The 18,581-nt window shown below is 34.6% G+C and overlaps 1 protein-coding gene across 2 annotated transcripts in view; it reads left to right on the forward strand.

The window, feature by feature from the left end:
* The window catches only part of NINL (ninein like), a 164,696-nt gene that overhangs the window by 103,776 nt on the left and 42,339 nt on the right, over positions 1 to 18,581 (forward strand). For both annotated transcript variants that reach the window (XM_051975818.1, XM_051975819.1), the window contains exons 12-14: positions 2,481 to 2,655; positions 4,765 to 4,875; positions 6,786 to 6,866. In XM_051975818.1, coding sequence (XP_051831778.1) covers positions 2,481 to 2,655; positions 4,765 to 4,875; positions 6,786 to 6,866 — 367 coding nt within the window. The remainder of the gene's footprint in view (positions 1 to 2,480; positions 2,656 to 4,764; positions 4,876 to 6,785; positions 6,867 to 18,581) is intronic.

Genomic DNA, 18,581 nt, shown 5'->3' on the forward strand with positions numbered 1-18,581 from the left:
ATGGAAGAAACATCAGAAAGAAACCTGGGATATTATTACTAGGGAAAGTGCTCAGTCTGGGTTCCCTTATAAACCCTAAACACCCTGCTGGGTGCCTCAGATGTTGAACAGTTTGCAGTACAATCTTATTTAGATGTCTGTCCAAGTAGCGATCGAACACAATTTCCCTGGGGTGGGGGAGGGCGGTTCTTTCCATCTTAGAAATCTTGATGCTATAATGAAACTATTCAGCCCAGCATTCAAGGTCTCCATGATGTGGCTCTACCTTCTTTCTTTGCATTAGGAACCTGCAGTGTATAAATCACTGTGTTTGGTGCTGGGGGAGATACTAAAATAGAAGAGAGAATTTTTAGCTTCCAAGAAGTTACAAATGTTGTATCCTAGTGGAGGGGATGAAATTAGGAGGCATCAAGATATAGTGAGAAAAGCACTAGTTAGCTCTAGGGTCAAATAACTAGGATCCAAATATTTCCTGTATAGTTTTGAGAAATGCACTAAACTTTCCTGGGCCCTAGATATTTCATGTATAAAATTGTTGGAATCCTTACAAAGTGCTAATTTAGCATGGTACTTAGCAAATCCTCTAGCTCACTAATGTATTTAAGTACTCATTGGAATTCACATGTTTGGGAGATTTCAGGGTTTAGTATGAGATACCCAAATTCACACCTCCCTTAATCCCTGCCTCCAGAAGGAGGAGTCAACCTTTGGGAGATCATATATAAAGAGGCTCTTAGCTTTGTATTAGTTAGTTACTTCGGAACATTGCCAGGGATCCGAGAGGAGCACTCTGGGAGATTGAGAGGCAGAAGCTCTCTCTCAGAGGCAAGAAAGATTTATTTCCAACTTTAACCTTGATGCTGGCTGGAGGCTGAAGAAAGCAGAGGCAGAAGCAAAGGACAAAGCTGCAAGAGCTCTTAGAACCAAGGAGAGAGAGAGAGAGAGAGAGAGAGACCTCTAAGAAAACTAATCAGGCTATATTGGAGACAATAAAAGATCAGAACTTTTAGCACCTGGTTACATTTGGGTCATTATTACTTTTAAACTGAAACTAAGGCTATCTCCAGAAAACCTCCCTGAGAAATCTGCTCCCAGAGAGAACTATTCTATTATAAAGAAGAAAAACACTACATTTAATGGGGAGGTTGAATTAGATGGCCTTCTCTTGATCTTGATCCAACTCATGATTCTCTGATCCTCTGAATTCAAACTCTAACAGAAAAGGGAATGCATTAAGGAATAGCACCTGCCTGAGTGTCTTGGTTAAAGCATACATACAGCCAAGCCCACCCATTCATTAAACTTATTTGATAATTTTAAAAAAGGCTTCCCATTCCGATTTAAAATAATACAGAAATGCCAAGTGCTGTGAGAATTCAAGGAAAGGAGAAAATGCTTCCAGTCAAGATTAGGAACAAGGAAAGGGACATCAAGGTCTTAAGAGTTCTTGGAGGAGGGAGCATTTGTGCTGAGCTTTGAAGAACAGGCAGTTTCTCAACAAGTGGACTCAGGAGGAAGGTGGGGTGGAACATTGCAATTTAGGAAACTTGACCAATTATAGCATGTATTTGAAATAAATAGAGTAATCTACTTTAGGCAGTAGCATAAAATACTAGAGGTATAAAAGAATGAGACTGAAAAGGTAACCTAGAAGAAGATAGTGTTAGGCTTTGAAATGCACATAGACAAATTTCCATAGAAAATGGTCATAGAAATTGCAAAGGATATTAACCTTCTCCACCCACCTTATATATGTTCTCATCTCCTGTATTTTTCCTGTGAATTTAGTATATTCTATTTTATACTCTGTATTCTGCTTATCTGTGTATATTCTCCATCCCTTGCTAGATTATATGATAATACTCTTGCATCTCTAGTGGCATCTCATACAGGACCCTGCACATTTATTGTATTTGTTGTGTTGAATAATAATAGCTAGCATTTATACAGCATTTTAAAGACCTCAATGCTGTTCACATATGTTACTTCATTCCATCTTTACAATAAATTGGGAGGTAAATGCTGTTATTTAACAGATGAGGAAACTGAGGCCGAGAGAAATTAAAACGATTTGCTCAACATCACACAGAGAGTGAGCCAGAATTTGAAGTCAGGCCTTCTTATCTCCAAGTTCAACATTATATGTGTATGGTGGGGAGAGGGGGGGAGAAGTTAATTGGTGCATATTTACTGAGCATCTCATTTATGCCCAAAACTATTTGACAGTGGGAAGGATGCAAAAGGAACATAAGACGTGTTCTTTATCTTCAAGGAACTTACTTAGGAGATAAAAATAATGTGAAAGAACAAAAGAGCAATTAAGTTCTAACTATGTGACACTGACTATAATTGTAGCAGAAATTCAGGGAAGGATATCTGCATGAGTTAGCACAGTCAGGAAAGGCTTCACAGGAGAAGTTCTGAGAACCTGAAGTGGGTTTTGAAAGCTTCACCAAGGACTTAATCTTTGTATATTACAGACACCTGGAGGAGGACTACCGAGGAAAATTGTCAGTAATTCGATCTGAGATTGAGATGGAGCGAGAGATGTTCTGGCAGCAGGTGAACAAGCAGAGAACCAAGCTTGAAGCAGACATTGAGTATCTGCAGAGGGAAGAGGTGTGCCTTCAGGAGAAATTGACCTTGGCCTTGAAGGTAAGAAAGATCTCTATACAGGGCCATCTGTACCAATTTAAAATGTTAATTTTATTGATACCTTCTTCCACTTCCAAAAAGTATTTTTTGTTTGTTTGTTTGCTTGTTTTGGCAAAACTATTGAGGTTAAGTCATTTGCCCAGGATCACACAGATAGCAAGTATTAAGTGTGAGATCACATTTGGAATCAGGTCCGTATTCCATCCACTGCACCATCTAGCTTTCCCCAAAAATATGTTTTAACAGAGTTAACACAAATAAACTAGTAATCCTGTAGATTAAAGTCAAAAGCCCACTTAGGATCCATCCATACTCCAATATTTTGCTCCATTCAGGAAGTGAAAACAAAGTGGAATAAGCATTATGTAGCACTTATTACATACAAGTCACTGCATTAAACAGTTTTTGTTTGGTTTTTTTTTTTTTTTTCAAATATTATCTCAATGATTGAGGCCAGTTCCAATGATCTTGTGATGAAGAGAACCATTTACACCCAGAGAGAGGACTGTGGGAACTGTGTGGATCACACCATAACATTCTCTTTTTGTTGTTGTTCACTTGCATTTTGTTTTCTTACTCATTTTCTTTCCTTTTTGATTTGATTTTTCTTGTGCAGCAAGAGAATTGTATAAAGATGTTTACACATTTTGGATTGAACATATATTTTAACATATATAACATATATTGGATTGCTCATCATCTAGGGGAGGGGATGGGGGAAAGGAGGAAAAAATATGAAACACAAGGCTATGCAAGGGTCAATGTTGAAAAATTATCCACGCATATGTTTTCAAAATAAAAAGCTTTAAAAAAAAAAAAAACTTTATTTCAAGGGACAGCTAGATGACTTAGTGGATACAGCACTAGTCCTGGAATCAGGAGAACCTGAGTTCAAATTCAGCCTCAGATACTTAATACTTCCTAGTTGTGTAACCCTGGGCAAGTCACTTAACCCCAATCGTCTCTCCCAAAAAAATATTTCTCATTTCATTCCTACAACAATCCTATGAACTAAGTGCTGTTATCCCTATGTTATAATTGAGGAAACTGAGGCAGACAGAGGGAGGGAGAGACCTTGACAATGTGAGCAATCTATCTTCTGAACAGATTGTAAAAGAAAGGAGGGAATGGGATAAAAGATACATATAAGCCTTGGCAAAGAGGAAGGTCACCCCTTTATCATATATGGGAGTAAAGTAGGGCAACAGTGAGAAATGTCTGAGTAAAATGAAAAAAGGAAAGAATAGGGCAGATGACCCTTGGTGACTAACCTTAACTTTTTTCAGTGAAATATGAGGCATTAAAGAGAATATCAATATGTATGTTTAAGTTCCCCAATATGGGGAATGGCTTACTTTTCTTCATTATTATGACAGGAAACAAATTACATAGCTTGTCAGTTTTTTCTCATTTCCCAGTATTTGCAAACACTAATTTCTTTTCTCATATTGACATCTGGATTTCAATCATTTTCAAAGCAAAATACTCACAGAATGCAACAAGATAATAATTTACAAATCATTTCTTATCAAACACTTTATGCTCAGAGCTTATGTGAATAAAAAATGTGTATTCTTTTGAGAAGATGACAGTGAATCCCAATAGCATTTTACATTGAGAAGCAGCATGGGGCATATTGGCTAGGGCCCTAAATTTGGATGCAAGGAAACGAGGGCTCAAATCTTACCTCATATACAGCAAATCATTTTACTTTGCTTCAGTTTTTTTTTTTTAATCTATAAAATGGAAGATTTGAACTTAATGACTATTAAAAGAGATCTAAAACTGATCCCAGGAATTCCTGAATCTCAATTTCCTCATCTATAAAATGGGATGTTGTAAGGTTAGAATGAAAAATGTATTTTGGAATTTTGCAAATTCTGAGGTAGTATATAAACTTTGTTCTCTCATCCCTTAGTCAGGGATTGTTTATTACCAAGTATCTGCACCATCCTTTACCTTCCATTTCATTTTTCTTATTATTTTCCCAACTTTTAATACTATTATTCCAATACTTTGCATATTCCAAGACTTTGATTGAAGATAGTCTGGAAAAAGCCATCTTTTAACAGTTTTCTTTTCACTAAATTCTCACATTCGATTTTCTAGGAAAATGGTCGATTACAGAAGGAAATCATGGAGGTTGTGGAAAAATTGGCAGCATCAGAAAAGCTGGTATCGAAGCTACAGAATGATCTTGAATTTGTGTTGAAAGACAAGGTAACCCTTCTCACTTATGCTATCCTTTGCTCCTATGGGAAACGGGCCCTGAAATTGGGCTGAGGTGAAAGATGCTATATTTACATTCAATAATTCAGATTCTTGGCTTAAAATATTTGGCATCTTGTTACCGTTCTGAACTCAGTCTTCTTTCCTATCTAGAATTTCATAATGAAGAAAGAACTAATGTGATTGTTCTTTGGTTCAAAGTTTCTTTTTATTTCTCAGGACCTTTCACTAAGATGAAAGCATCTTTATTATACAATCAGTCTCCCCTAGGCAGTTTTCCAAAATTTACTTCAATTCTATTTGCAGAATGTTAATTAAATAACTTACTTTGTGAAATAAATTATATTTAGATAAGCTAAAAATAATAAGAGATGGTCCCTACCTTTACGTTTTTCACTAACCTTTTTGAGTAAATAAGGTACGTACACTTTTCATTTCAGAAATTTGAAGAAACAAACCAGTTTGGTAAATGTTCACAAACATTTATTAACAGCCATAGTATATTCACAGTATAACCTCATACAATGGCAGGATTTTGCTTTTTTTTTTCCCCCCCTTTGGGAAAGTGAAACCTGGAAGTGAGAAGGAACTTTCAGATATATTTGCACTCTACATAGTAAGCAAAGAAAAAAAGCATTTATGGAACATCTACTGTGGGTTAGACACCAAAAGATTTTTACTACCCTCAAGGAGCTTATGGGGGTGGGGAAGGGAGAGAAACAAGCAAGCAAATATACAGAAACGAGATATATACAGGACAAATAGAAAATAACAGAGGGAAGCTGCTAGAATTAAAAGTGGTTGGGAAAGATTTCCTGTAGAAAATAGGATTTTAGAGGCCCTGCTTGCTACAGAGCAGGTAAATGTTGTTACCGTAAGATGATTGGAAAGAAATCAGATCCCTCTGGCAATCTCATGCCTTTTCATCCCAGACTCCAAGCAGAACAGCCTGCTAATTTGAAAAAGTTGACGTGACCATTTCTTTTAACTGTAAATGAGTCTCTGTGAAGTGGGAATCCAGGATCTGTATTGGGGGGACAAATCTGTGCTAAATTGTCTTTGGCAAAAAGCCTAGCTGTCAAAAAACCTTTTACAGATGGTTTGGGTGTGGTTCCAGTAAAACAAGTTACTGTTCTATTCCTTGCCCAGCTGTACCACAAGTGTTGGGACTAGAAATGCTTCCTTTTCTTCTTAAAATCACATGGCTTTTATTATTCAGTTCCCTTCAGTTTTGTTTGTAGACAGCTATACTCAAGGTATTGGTAGACTGGCAGATAATTTCTTGAAGTTAAGGCAGATTATCTATACTGCCCAATTTCTTACACTGTGGGTCACAACCCCATATGAAGTCTTCTAACTGAATATGGACGTTGTGAGATTATAGTTTATTATCAGCAAATGTTTGATTTGTATTCCTATTTTATGTATCTAAATAGCTGGGGTCACGTAAAAATTTTTCAGGCAAAAAAGGGAAAAAGGAAGGAGCCCTAATCTATAGGACCTCATTTGGAAGAGTTATAGCCAGTTACTGTAGTTTTGAGGTTTGATGATGGGTTAGAGCAAAAATCTGCCATCATTAAACATATGGCCTGTTATGTTTTCCACAAATCTCCTAAATGTGGCCAGAACCAGATTAAAATGCAATTGGGGAATATTTACCAAAATAAACAATAATATGATAAAATATAAATAATGTCAATTTTTTTAGTGGATCTTCTAAGTATATGGGGTTTAGTGTGGTATCCATTTTTATTTGAGTTGCCACAGAAGTGAAGCAGTCTGAGAGACTGGTCTTTTTTTCCCCTTTATTTCATCTACATTTGGAAAGGCATCTTGTTTTCTTCATGTCATTTGCATCTTCTAGTTGAGGATAATAAGAATTTTATTTATTGAATTTGCAGCTGGAGCCACACAACCCTGAGCTCTTCAGTCAGGAAGAACGGTTTGCAGAAGTTGTTAAAGAATATGAACTCAAGTGCAGGGTATGTACCTGTGGAAAAACCTTTTGCAAAAATTCTGAGAAGTTTTCTCTCTCTGGCTGTTGCGAACCTTTTCTTTTTAATTTAATGGCAACAGAGGAGACATGTAATTTCTATTTTAATTTTTTTTGGTTTGAAGCTAGTAGAGAACATTTTTGTTCCTTGGGCAAAATGCTTTCCGTATCTTTTAATCCTGTATGCTTCTCTTAAACTTCCATGTTTCTCAGGCCCCTGTGGTAACATGATCCTGTGCTTGTAGAAGTGGGCTGCAGATCCCTTCTAAGACAGCATCTCACCAGCTGCCAGTTAAAGACTATAGGTAATAGCATACTTAGCTGGCCACCAGTGATAAATAATATAAAAGGTGCTGGAAACTCCCCTTTCTTCTGTTACCAGTTAAGACAATATTAAAAAAAATTTTTTTCACCTAATAGTTATTTTATTTTTTCCAATTACATATAAGGGTAGTTTTCAACATTCACTTTTGTAAGATTTTGAGTTCCAGGTTTTTTTCTCCCTTCATCCTTTACCTCCTCCCTCTTCAAGACAGCAAGCAATCTTATGTAAATTATACATGTACAATCATATTCATTATATTTCCACATTAGTAATTTTGTGAAAGAAAAATCAAAACAAAATGGAAAAACCATAAGAAAGAAAAAATAATCAAAAAAGTGAAAATAGTATGCTTTGATCCACATCCAGTCTCCATACTTCTTTCTCTGAATGCTGATGGCATTTTCCATCCTTTGTAGGACAATATTATTATTGATGATTCTCTTTGTCAGTTAGGAATGTGTTTCCTCCTGAAGTTTTTCTATGCCCAACCAAGAGGCATCAGAACTAAGATTCCTTAGATTTGGATTAAACCTAGATGCTGGAATCAGAAGCCTTATTCTATTCCTTACTTTGATATATTATTATTTTCATGATCATGATCATTATCATTATTGAAAATAATAATAGTAATAGCATTTATATGGTGTTATAAGTGCCGCTGGGTAGCACAATGAATAAAGCCCTGGGCCTGGATTCAGGAAAACTTCAGGAAATTTGGCCTCAGACATTTACTAGCTCTGTGACCCTGAGCAAATCATGTAATGCTGTTTGCCTCAGTTTCCTGATCTGTAAAATGAGCTGGAAAAGGAAACAGCAAACTACTCCTGTATCTTTGCCAAGAATACCCCAAATGAGAACAGGAAGAGTTAGACATGACTAAAAGTGACAGAACAACAAATGGCGGTTTAAGGTTTGCTTAGTGCTTTACAAACATTCTCACAAGGTGATAATTAAAGGAGTCTTAGCACCCTAAAAACTATATAGTCAGTCCTCTATATAATCAGTCTCTAGAGTATGGGTAAAATTCTTAATAGGCCAGTTAGGTGACTCTTTGGCTAGAATACCAAGTCTAGGGTCAGAAAGACTCATCTTCATGAGTTTAAATTCAGCCCCAGACACTTATTAGTTGTGGAACCTGGGCAAATCACTTAATGCCATTTGCCTCAATTTCCTCCTCTGTACAATGAGCTAGAAAAGGAAATGGCAAACTGCTCTAGAATCTCTGCCAAGAAAACCCCAAGAAGTTGTTAAGGGTCAGACATGAGTATAAAACAATTCAATAAGAACAAAATTCTTGAACTATTAAGATTGCGGTTTTAATCATAATAATTTAAAAATACCTCCTTCCAAGTCCAAAACTATTATTGTCCATGTCATGAGGGAAATGGGGTGAATTGCTCCAAAAAACAAATTGTAATAGCTGTAAAAGCTTAGATAGAACCTTGAAACATCAGCCATAGGAATGAAAATAAGAGAACTCATAGAATATAATAATGTTCTATATAATATAGATAATAATATAATAGAAGAGAATGAGTTCTCTTATTATTCGTCAGTACTAAATCACAACAAAAATGGAAACAGATATGAATAGTTATATGCAAGAATTTTATACCACTTTTTTGTCAATGATATTCTTAACTTTAACTCACTGGATCCATGTAGGGCCATTGTAAGAAATAACATCCTGTATAGCCCAGATTAAGTAAAATAAAAACAGAAATTGAGAAATTATTTTAATCTGAAAAGGGAAAAGCCTAAGATTCTGAAAATGTATATTTAACATAAGAACATTTAATGCAAATTCCAGAAGTATCAGCACGCAATGAAACAGACAGCAAAAATAATGTTGAAGCTCAAGTAGTTTTGAAAAAAAATATGGGCAGAGTTAGAATGGAATTTTGAAAAGCCTTTTTGAGTTCCATGGAATGAATTAAAATAACAAACCAATTATATCAAAATAAAGTAAATCAAAAGAGCTGGCATGAATAAATGCATTCTCCTGCAATATAAAAACATTTCATAACCTGCATGCAACAGTATAGCTATTAATATAACTGAAAAATATAGCTGTGGTCATTGCAATGTTAAGGAACTTAAGAGAAAAGGTAGGAGCAGCTAAGTGGCACAGTGGATAGAGCATCAGCCCTGAGGTTAGAATTTGAGTTCAAATTTGACCTCAGATATTTATTTTGTGATCTTGGACAAGTCACAACTATGATTGCATCAAAAGGGGGAAAAAAAGGAAAGGTGAAGCTTCCTGGGAACTGTTCCTAGGATGGGATATAAATACTAGCAATTTAGGAAAACTATTGAAGATCTAGAGAAAAACTTTGAAAGATTAAATCAATATCTAGCTGGTACACATAATAGAAGGCAGCTAGGTGGAATAGCAGAGAGCTAGTTCTGAAGTCAAAAAGACGTGTCTACAGCAGGATGAATACAGAGAGGACTGGCGAGACTTACATGAACTGATGCTAAGTGAAATGAGCAGAACCAGGAGATAATTATATACCTCAACAATGATACTGTTTGAGGATGTATTCTGATGGAAGTGGATCTCTTCGATAAAGAGAGCTAATTCAGTTTCAATTGATCAAGGATGGACAGAAGCAGCTACACCCAAAGAAAGAACACTGGGAAATGAATATAAACTACTTGCATTTCTGTTTTTCTTCTCGGGTTATTTATACCTTCTGAATCCAATTCTCCCTGTGCAACAAGAGAACTGTTTGGTTCTGCAAACATATATTGTATCTAGGATATACTGTAACCTATTTAACATATAAAGGACTGCTTGCCATCTGGGGGAGGGGGTAGAGGGAGGAAGGGGAAAAATCGGAACAGAAGTGAGTGCAAGGGATAATGCTATAAAAATTACCCTGGTATGGGTTCTGTCAATAAAAAGTTTAAAAAAAAAAAAAAAAGATGTGTCTAAATGTAGCCTCAGACATTTACAGCTGTATGAGCCTGGGCAAGTCACTTAACCCTGTTTGCCTCAGTTTCCTCATCTGTAAAAATGAACTGAAGAAATAAATGATATCTTTTCCAGAAAAATACAAAATGAGATCACAAAGATCTGAACATTACTGAAAAACAACAACAAACAGTGGTAAATTGGAACACCATGTACAACAGTTTCAAATAATGAAAAAGAAACTTATGGGATATCATTTAGAAAAATAAAAGTGTATCACAAATTTTCACATCTTTGATCTACAATGAAAAACAGAAGTCAAAAGATTAAGTTGATACAAGGGGAAAAAAACAATGAAAGAAACAGAACAATTGTATATCTATCAAAAAAATACAGTTTGAGAAACAAAAAAATTAGAATGTGAGAGATCTTAGAAAAAGAAGATATAGAAAATTTCCTTCACTCTAAGTTGGAAGTTCAATATAGCGAAAACACAAGTTGGATCAAAAAAAGAATTTGTGTACAATTTTATGTGTATAATATTATGAAGGACAGAACTGTTTATGTTAAATGAAGAAACTGAAGATTTTGCAGATTGGTGGTACAGGAATAGAGCACTGGACCTGGAATCAGGAAGACCTGAGTCAAAATTTGGATTAAACATTTATTGGTTATGTATTTGGTAAATTAGCTAATCTCTTCCTGCTACAGTTTCTTTATCTATAAAATGTCAATATAATATCATATGTTTCCCAAAGTTGAATTAAAGATATGAAATAATATTTGAAAAGCAATTTGCAAACCTTTTAGTTCTATATAAATGTTAATTAGTATTATTGATGAGAGCAGGGCAGCAATCCTAGTTAAAAATAAACATGTGACAAATTCAGAATGGCCATTCTCTTTGCCAAAAATGACATTTATTTAGGAGAAGAGGTTACAGACAAAATTAAAGTGTAAAATAAACAACAGGAGTGGTAAATATGAAATAGATTTTGGAGAACAATAGGCAACGGAGTCTAGAAGAATCCATTAAAGGAATATACCATGAAGTCATGAATATGTCATTGACTGACAGGTTAAATCCATAAAGGAGTATAGCAGGCTCACCAGACTTAGCTATAACAAAGAGAAAGACTACATTAAAGGGAAGACACTATGAGAAGGGAGAGAGAAAGAGAGAGAAACATTACCTCATAGAAAACTTAATCCTGAAAAGGACAGCAAAGATCTTCATCATGAGCACATCTTTTATAGGGGAAATATAACTTTGGGGATTTCTCTGTAGAGGAGGAAGAAGTACCAGGGAAGAATTTGGTACCTCAGGAGGAGGAATTAAGGAGGAATGGAATATCTGGCAGACCAGCTCCTAAATCTGTCTAAAAGCCTAATCAAAATCTAAAAGGTTGCTTAAAGATGCCCAGAGTTTGGAGGGATAGATAATAGAGGTTGATAAAGAGTTCCATTCTCATATCACTGTATGCAAACAGGATAGTCTGGGACTTGGTTATGCATAATAACAGCTGGATGGGCTTCTTTCTGATACGGGAAGAGAATAAGTTCACAGTCGACATCATTATTAAAAGGTTATCAAGGTAAAAATAAAGAAAAATAAACTTTAGAAAGTGGGCTTCAATCTATTTTTTAAAAACTTTCTCCTTTTTTTGTCTTTGTTTTACAAAGTAGTTAAGATGAAAATATGTTTTACATGATTATACATGTATAATTTTTTTTTTTAAAAAAAGACTTGCCTTCTCAAGAAAGAGGGAAGGGAAGGAGGGAGAGAATTTGGAATGCAATTAAAAGAAAGCATGTTTAAAAAATTTTACATGTAATTTGAGAAACAAAATATTAAATTTTTTTCAAAAAAGGACATCAAGGAGAAAGCTGAGACTATATGTGTTTAGAGATTATTTGGCATAGTACTGAAGATCAAAGCTTAATGGGAAGAATATATTTAGAGCAATTAACACCTGTGCAGTCATTCTCTTATTGTATCCTTTGGCTTGGTCACATGGAAGCCAAAGGGGCTGGATGATCAGAAAAAAATCTCTGCAGAGTTAATGAAATATAAGACTCATCACCTTAAGAGAGATGTAGAAAGATGAACACTTCCTCCTCAAAAAGGTAGAAGAGGACTGGTAGGTCTTTCAGAGTGTACAATAAAATTAAAAATTTACAGAAATACTTTTAAAACAGAGACTTCACAAAGTGAAAGTAAAGACTGTCAATAGCTATATCTTACTAGGTTCATTAGATATAACTGAATGAGGATTGCTACTGGTAACCATTTGTACCAGGTTATGTTGATTTTAGGAACAAAAATTCTATTCTCTTGGCAGGAAGTTTAGTAATGGCAACTAACAACAAGCCACCTTTCTTCTCTCACGAAACTAAGAAGTGCTCATTGTCTGAGTCTGGGTGTGGAATGGCAGTCTAGACTTTTGGATGACAAATCAGATATCCTTGAAGAATAGTTTGGTGAAATAAAGATATCAGGCTCAGTTCCCTTTCTTTCACACATATTCTTCAAGGTTGTGCCACATCATTCCCAAAAACTATATTCCTACAATAATATATTATTCCCAAGGCCAGTGGCCTGGGATATTTTGAAAAGTATTAAGCTCTCTACTATTAGGGTTTCCTCTACATCAATTGGAATACCAGGTAGCCTGGGGATTATTATGACAACATTCCTAAGGATTGTACTACTTCAGTATGATTATTTCTTTTCTGAGAGACAGAAGGATGGAGTATAAAATGCTTTGGATTAAGAGCTAGGGATGTCTGGGATCTAGTCCCAAGATTTAACCAATTAATCTTCAGTTCCTCAGACCTGTTTTCTCATCTATAAATATTTGGGTTTAGACAAGATGACCTCAATAGTCCCTTTTAAGATTAAAATGCTTTGAATGTGTGACACTGAATTGCTCCACCACTATTTTTCTTTTTTTATAGGTTTCTAATTTTTAAAATAAATTAATTTTATTTTTATAACATTCATTCCTGAATATGTTCCTCTCCTTCCTAGCCAGTAACACTTTCTTTGTAACAAAGATTATCTTTTAAAAAATTCAACAAAAACAGTAAAAATATCCATCATATCTAAAAGCATGTACAATATTCCACATTTATAGTCCTCTATTGGAGGAATTGGACTGTAAGGAGGGTGGTATATTTTCTTGCCTTGGGGTCAACCTGGGACATCAGTTAATCTTTCTTTTTTTTTACAGTTGTACTCATTGTGTATAATTTTTTTTTTTGCCCCTGCTTAATTTACTTTGTAATGTTGTGACACAGTTCTTTTTTATTACCCTGATTCAATTTCCCTAAATTATTCTGCCTCAGTTTCCCTGGAATTGTTCTGCCTCAGTTTCTAATTGTTCTGGTCAATCCTGCAATATCATCCCTCCCTCCTAATCATCAGAATATTTGATAAAGATAGAAGACCTTCTATCTTAGACATTATGACCCCAGCCCTCTCCAATCCCAGAATGTCCAGTGCCTCCCCCCACCTTGTCAGAGTCCTGTTTCCACTCTCAGCGCTCTGACTCCGCCCCTGCCTCAGTCTACCTCTGTATCTGAGCCACGTGTATATATGTCATTGGGAACTCACATTGTTTGCTGGATTCTTGGAAACGATAGTCTCATTCAGCCCTGAGACCAAACCATGAATCCCTTTGGTCCCAGTAAATCTCTCCCTTTCAAATAAAATATTAAAAACTCTCTAATCTCTATCTTGCTTCAGTTTCTCCAGCATTACAGTATCAGTTTATATAACTTTCCCCATGATTCTTAATATTCATTGTTTCTTATGATACAATTATGATACAACATTATAGGTTTCTAATTTTTAAAATAAATTCATTTTATTTTTATAACATTCATTCCTGAATATGTTCCTCTCCTTCCTGGCCAGTAACACTTTCTTTGTAACAAAATTATCACAATTTATTTATCCATTTCCTAGTCAATGAGCTGTACTCTGTTTCCACATCTTTAATACCACCAAAGATGCTTCTTTAATTATTTTAGTATATATGTGACCTTTTTGTCTTTGTCTTTTTTTAGTTAAATGTCAAAAGGCTGGATGAATTGACATCTCTGTATCAACAATGTATGACAAGACTACTACCACATTGGCAGCTCATGTTTAGGGTTTAGACCTGAGTTTAGACCACAGGAGTATGGAATAACAAAAATAGAAAAAGACTTATTAAGCAATAGCTAATGACAACAATAATGCCAGAATTATGGCAAATCATTAATTTCAGTTCAATTTAATATAACCTTGTAATATACAGCTAATGTTAGTCAGTCAATAAACATTTATTAATTGTCAACCATGTTCCTGGTGCTGTGTTAAAAACTACTCCTTTCTTCCTTCCTTCTTTCTTTCTTTCCTTCCTTCCTTCCTTCTTTTTCTTTCCTCCAACCTAGTTGTATTGTACAGACAATGCAGAAATATCTCACTTTAGGAAAATCTAATTTAGGGAAATAAATTCTATTCTTCAGCCATTTTTTTAGTTGTGTCTGACTCTTTGTGATCCCATTTGGGATTTTCTTACTGGAGAAAATTGCTATTTCCTTCTCCATTTCATTTTTTAGATGAGGAAACTGAGGCAAATAGTAAGCGACTTGCCTAGAATCACACAGCAAATCTGAGTCCAGATTTAAACTCAGGAAAGTTCGTCTTCCTGACTCCAGGTCCAGCACTACATTTATTTACCAGCCTGATTATTAACATTATAGATTTTTTCTCTTTACAAAAAAAAAAAATTACCATGAAATTTCTTTATTATCTTCCTTTAGGAAATTTAAAATGATACAATTTATTGAAATCTGATTTACATGTAGCTTCTTGGGAATGGATCTAGCACCTTAAATGTGCATAGCTGTGGTTTAAATTAACTATCTTAAAAAAATAAAATAAAATTTGCCATCTTAAAATACAACTAACTCCAGATGCATGGTTATGGGCTAAGTTACCTTAATACTTCTAAGTGGAGTCATCTCCTATGTACCTAATTCCTTCCTTCCTTTTTGCCCCCCTTAACTCAGCAATAATAGGTGCTTGTCTCTAATTCCTTTTAACATTCATACTTATCTCCATCCAGCTTTGATGTAGATTAATTATAACTTCATCCTATAGTTATTTCTGCTAGTGTTTTCATTGTTAAATATGTCAGTGAATACTATAAAATAATTTTACACGATTTATTTGTTATACTGGGAGAAAGAACACTTAATATTGGAAGAATAAGTAAATTATAAATGAAAGGATCACTGCAATAACCAATATTATTTTAATTTAGTTTGAATCTTTTTAGGCTCTTTATTAATAAAGTATTGCCAACATTCTGTTTTTCATTTTTCCCCTTCTGATCTAAAAACAAACAAACAAAAACACTTTGGTGCTGTTGTGGCTTCCCTTCGAAAATACTAGAGAGTAAAGGTGAGCTCTTGCAATCATTCTGAAGTGTGTGCATGTTGACTTGTTTCTCTTCCCTTTCATCTTTGCATGTTGACTTGTTTCAGCAATATAACCCCACACACCGTGAGGATGTGTGCATAAGCATTTTTTCCTATGGAATATTTATATTTGTCTTTTGAAAATTATATTAAATAAATAACTTACTAGTCCATTTTCTTTTCTGAGGCAATTGGGGTTTAAATAACTTCCCCAGGGTCACACAACTATTAAGTGTCTGAGTTCAGATTTGAACTCAGGTCTTCCTGACTGCAGGGCTGGTGCTCTATTCTCTGCACCACCTAGCTGCCCCAGTAATCCAACTTTTAAAATTTGCTTTTGTGTGTGTGTGTTTGTGTTTGTGTTTGTGTATATAGGGATGGTAATGGTAAAGGTGATGGGATAGAGAAATAAGCTAGACTGGAAATTTACTAAAAGTTGGGATTGATTTCCTCTTTGACTTGAAAACAGTTCTTCAGTTTGAGCATTTGTGAAGTTGCTATTCTGACTTTAATTATGCTAGTTTTGTTTTGTTTTGTTTTGTTTTCATTCTGGAGATTAACTCATATTGTTCCTTCCCTTGATATGATTTATCCATGACTCATTCCAAATTTGGCTTACTACATATATTTTTGAAAGGGATACTTGTTTTGGATTGTTGAAATTTGTCATTAAATCTTCAGAAGAAATATTTTCCATTTTTGTTAGATTATTTCTCCTTTGGAAATGCTGTGTTTTCCATCTTCTCTTCCCTTTTCCTAAAGTGTGTGTGTGTGTGTGTGTGTGTGTGTGTGTGTGTGTGTGTGTGTGTGTAATTCTGGTAAATTTATGCATCCCTTCTCAGAATAAAGTATTTAAATGTATAAAATGTAATACAGAATTTTGCAAAGAAAACCAATTATTTTGAAATATAGTTATCAGTTTCTAACATTCATCCAGATTAAGAAGTTTGCTCAATATCCAGTTGATGTAATAATTCAAACTAATCTTCAAGGTAGATGTATTATAACCAGAGGATAGGAAAGAACAGAGATCCTGACTAGTCAGTCCCACATGTTTTGTCCTCTCGTTTTAAGTAATCTTAGTACTTGCCCCTTATTATTAATTTTTTATATTACAAACTTTCTTATTATCAAGTTTTGAACTAAGTTTTCTTTTCCTCTTTCTCCACTTAAATTCTACAGAAAGTCTTGTAGAAAAGAGAATAGGATGATTAAGCAAGCTAGTTATACTTTGGGGTTCCCAATCACAGAATCTATTTTAATTTTTGTATATTTTAGATTACTCTACTAGACAGAGTCTACTGTGCCTACAAACCTGTAGTTCAATCTAGCTGGTTATTTCATTTCCTTTCAGCTGCCAACCCTATAGTGTTTCAGAATTCCCATAGGAAGTAATTTATTTTCCTGTTATTTGAACCCCTTTATCTCTTTGTTAAATGATTTGTTTTACACTGGTAGCTATAAAAAAAAAAAATGCTAGAAGAGAGGTCAGGACTCTAAACCCAGGACCATCTGGCTAGTTTACTTGTCACTCAGGAAAAATTTCTGATACCCACAATTAAACTTTCCTAGTCCAATCCACATACAAGTCAAGATATCATTGTGATATCATTGGTCTTCTTAGAAAAGATAGGATGAATACCCACCAATGGTGGAGAAAAAAATTTTCCCTTAGGATATCCACAATGAATGAATGAAAAAGCATTTCTTAAGCACCTAGTAAATACTGGGCACTGTGCTAAAGGACTGGGAATACAAATGTATTTAAGTATGGAGGAAATGTATGAAATATGTGTTGTGAGTTTTGGGGAATATCTCCCTAGAAATAGTAGCTTTAGAAGTTAAGAAATGTAGCCTTCAGGATGGGGTGAATAAAGACAAACTCTGTCTGATTTCATCTCATCTCAGATCTTCTGAGGAGATTACAGAACAGATCAGATTTTGGGTTTCCTTCAAGGTTACTTCAAAGTTAAGACATTTCCTCTCTCCCAAAATCACCTGATGACCTGTCCTATTTAGCAAAAAAAAAAAAAAAAGGAGGAAAATGATTGAACAACTTCACCTGATAATTTCTTTTTTCAGTAAAGCTGTATGTTATCTATGTATGTTATCTCCTTAAGTTCTATAGAGTTGTTCCACCCAACTGTACAGCAGCTGATGGCTAATTAAACTTTTTATCTTCCAGCCTTGTGTCTGCATCAATTAACCTTTCCTCAAAGGGATCTGGGTGGGAAAATTTCTCTCTGGGAGGATCTTAAGATTTCGGTAGCCTGACAAATTCCTGAACACAAGCAAGATCCTTCTTCCCCTCAAGAAATTTACATGCTACCATTATATTTGAAATACTCAATTCAGCAAACATTAAGAATGTTTTCAATAATGAGGATAAGAATAAGAGCACTTACCTAAAAACTGATGTATATGAAAATTATCTATAAGCTTGGTTACAAATTCTAAACTTCCAAATACTGATGGGTTTGGAAGTTGGAAAAGAGGAAAAATCATCCCCAAATCCTTGTTTCTTTATAACTTATTTGAGCAAGTCATTAGAAATGGGGACAATCAAGTTAAGTTTAAGAAATTTTTCTTTCCTTTTGAATTTTGACTGGATTTAGCTATGTCTTATAGCTTTTATTTAGTGCAAAATTTGAGATCCATTGTCACTTGAAGATAAAATATGTATTTTTTATTTTAATTTTCAATGTAGTATTCTTATAGGTTATCTACATATTTTGATTTCTTGCAGTTTGTATGGAACTTGTTATTCTTGCTTGTTTCCTTAACTATCTCTGTTCTTGCTTTTTGAAATTTAATTATGCTAGCTAGCTAGCTCAACAAAGATGGAGTGAAATATTTTTGCTATAATTGATTATTCCAGCATCTTTTTCTCTGTGCTTCATTGTAGCCTAGGTATATCTTTTAAAGACTCTGTACTTAAAAATTGCTACTGTTCCTGAATCCTTATAAATATTTGTATATATTATTGTCAT

This window comes from Antechinus flavipes, chromosome 2 (genome assembly GCF_016432865.1).
Source record: "Antechinus flavipes isolate AdamAnt ecotype Samford, QLD, Australia chromosome 2, AdamAnt_v2, whole genome shotgun sequence".
Classification (NCBI taxonomy): Eukaryota; Metazoa; Chordata; class Mammalia; order Dasyuromorphia; family Dasyuridae; genus Antechinus; species Antechinus flavipes.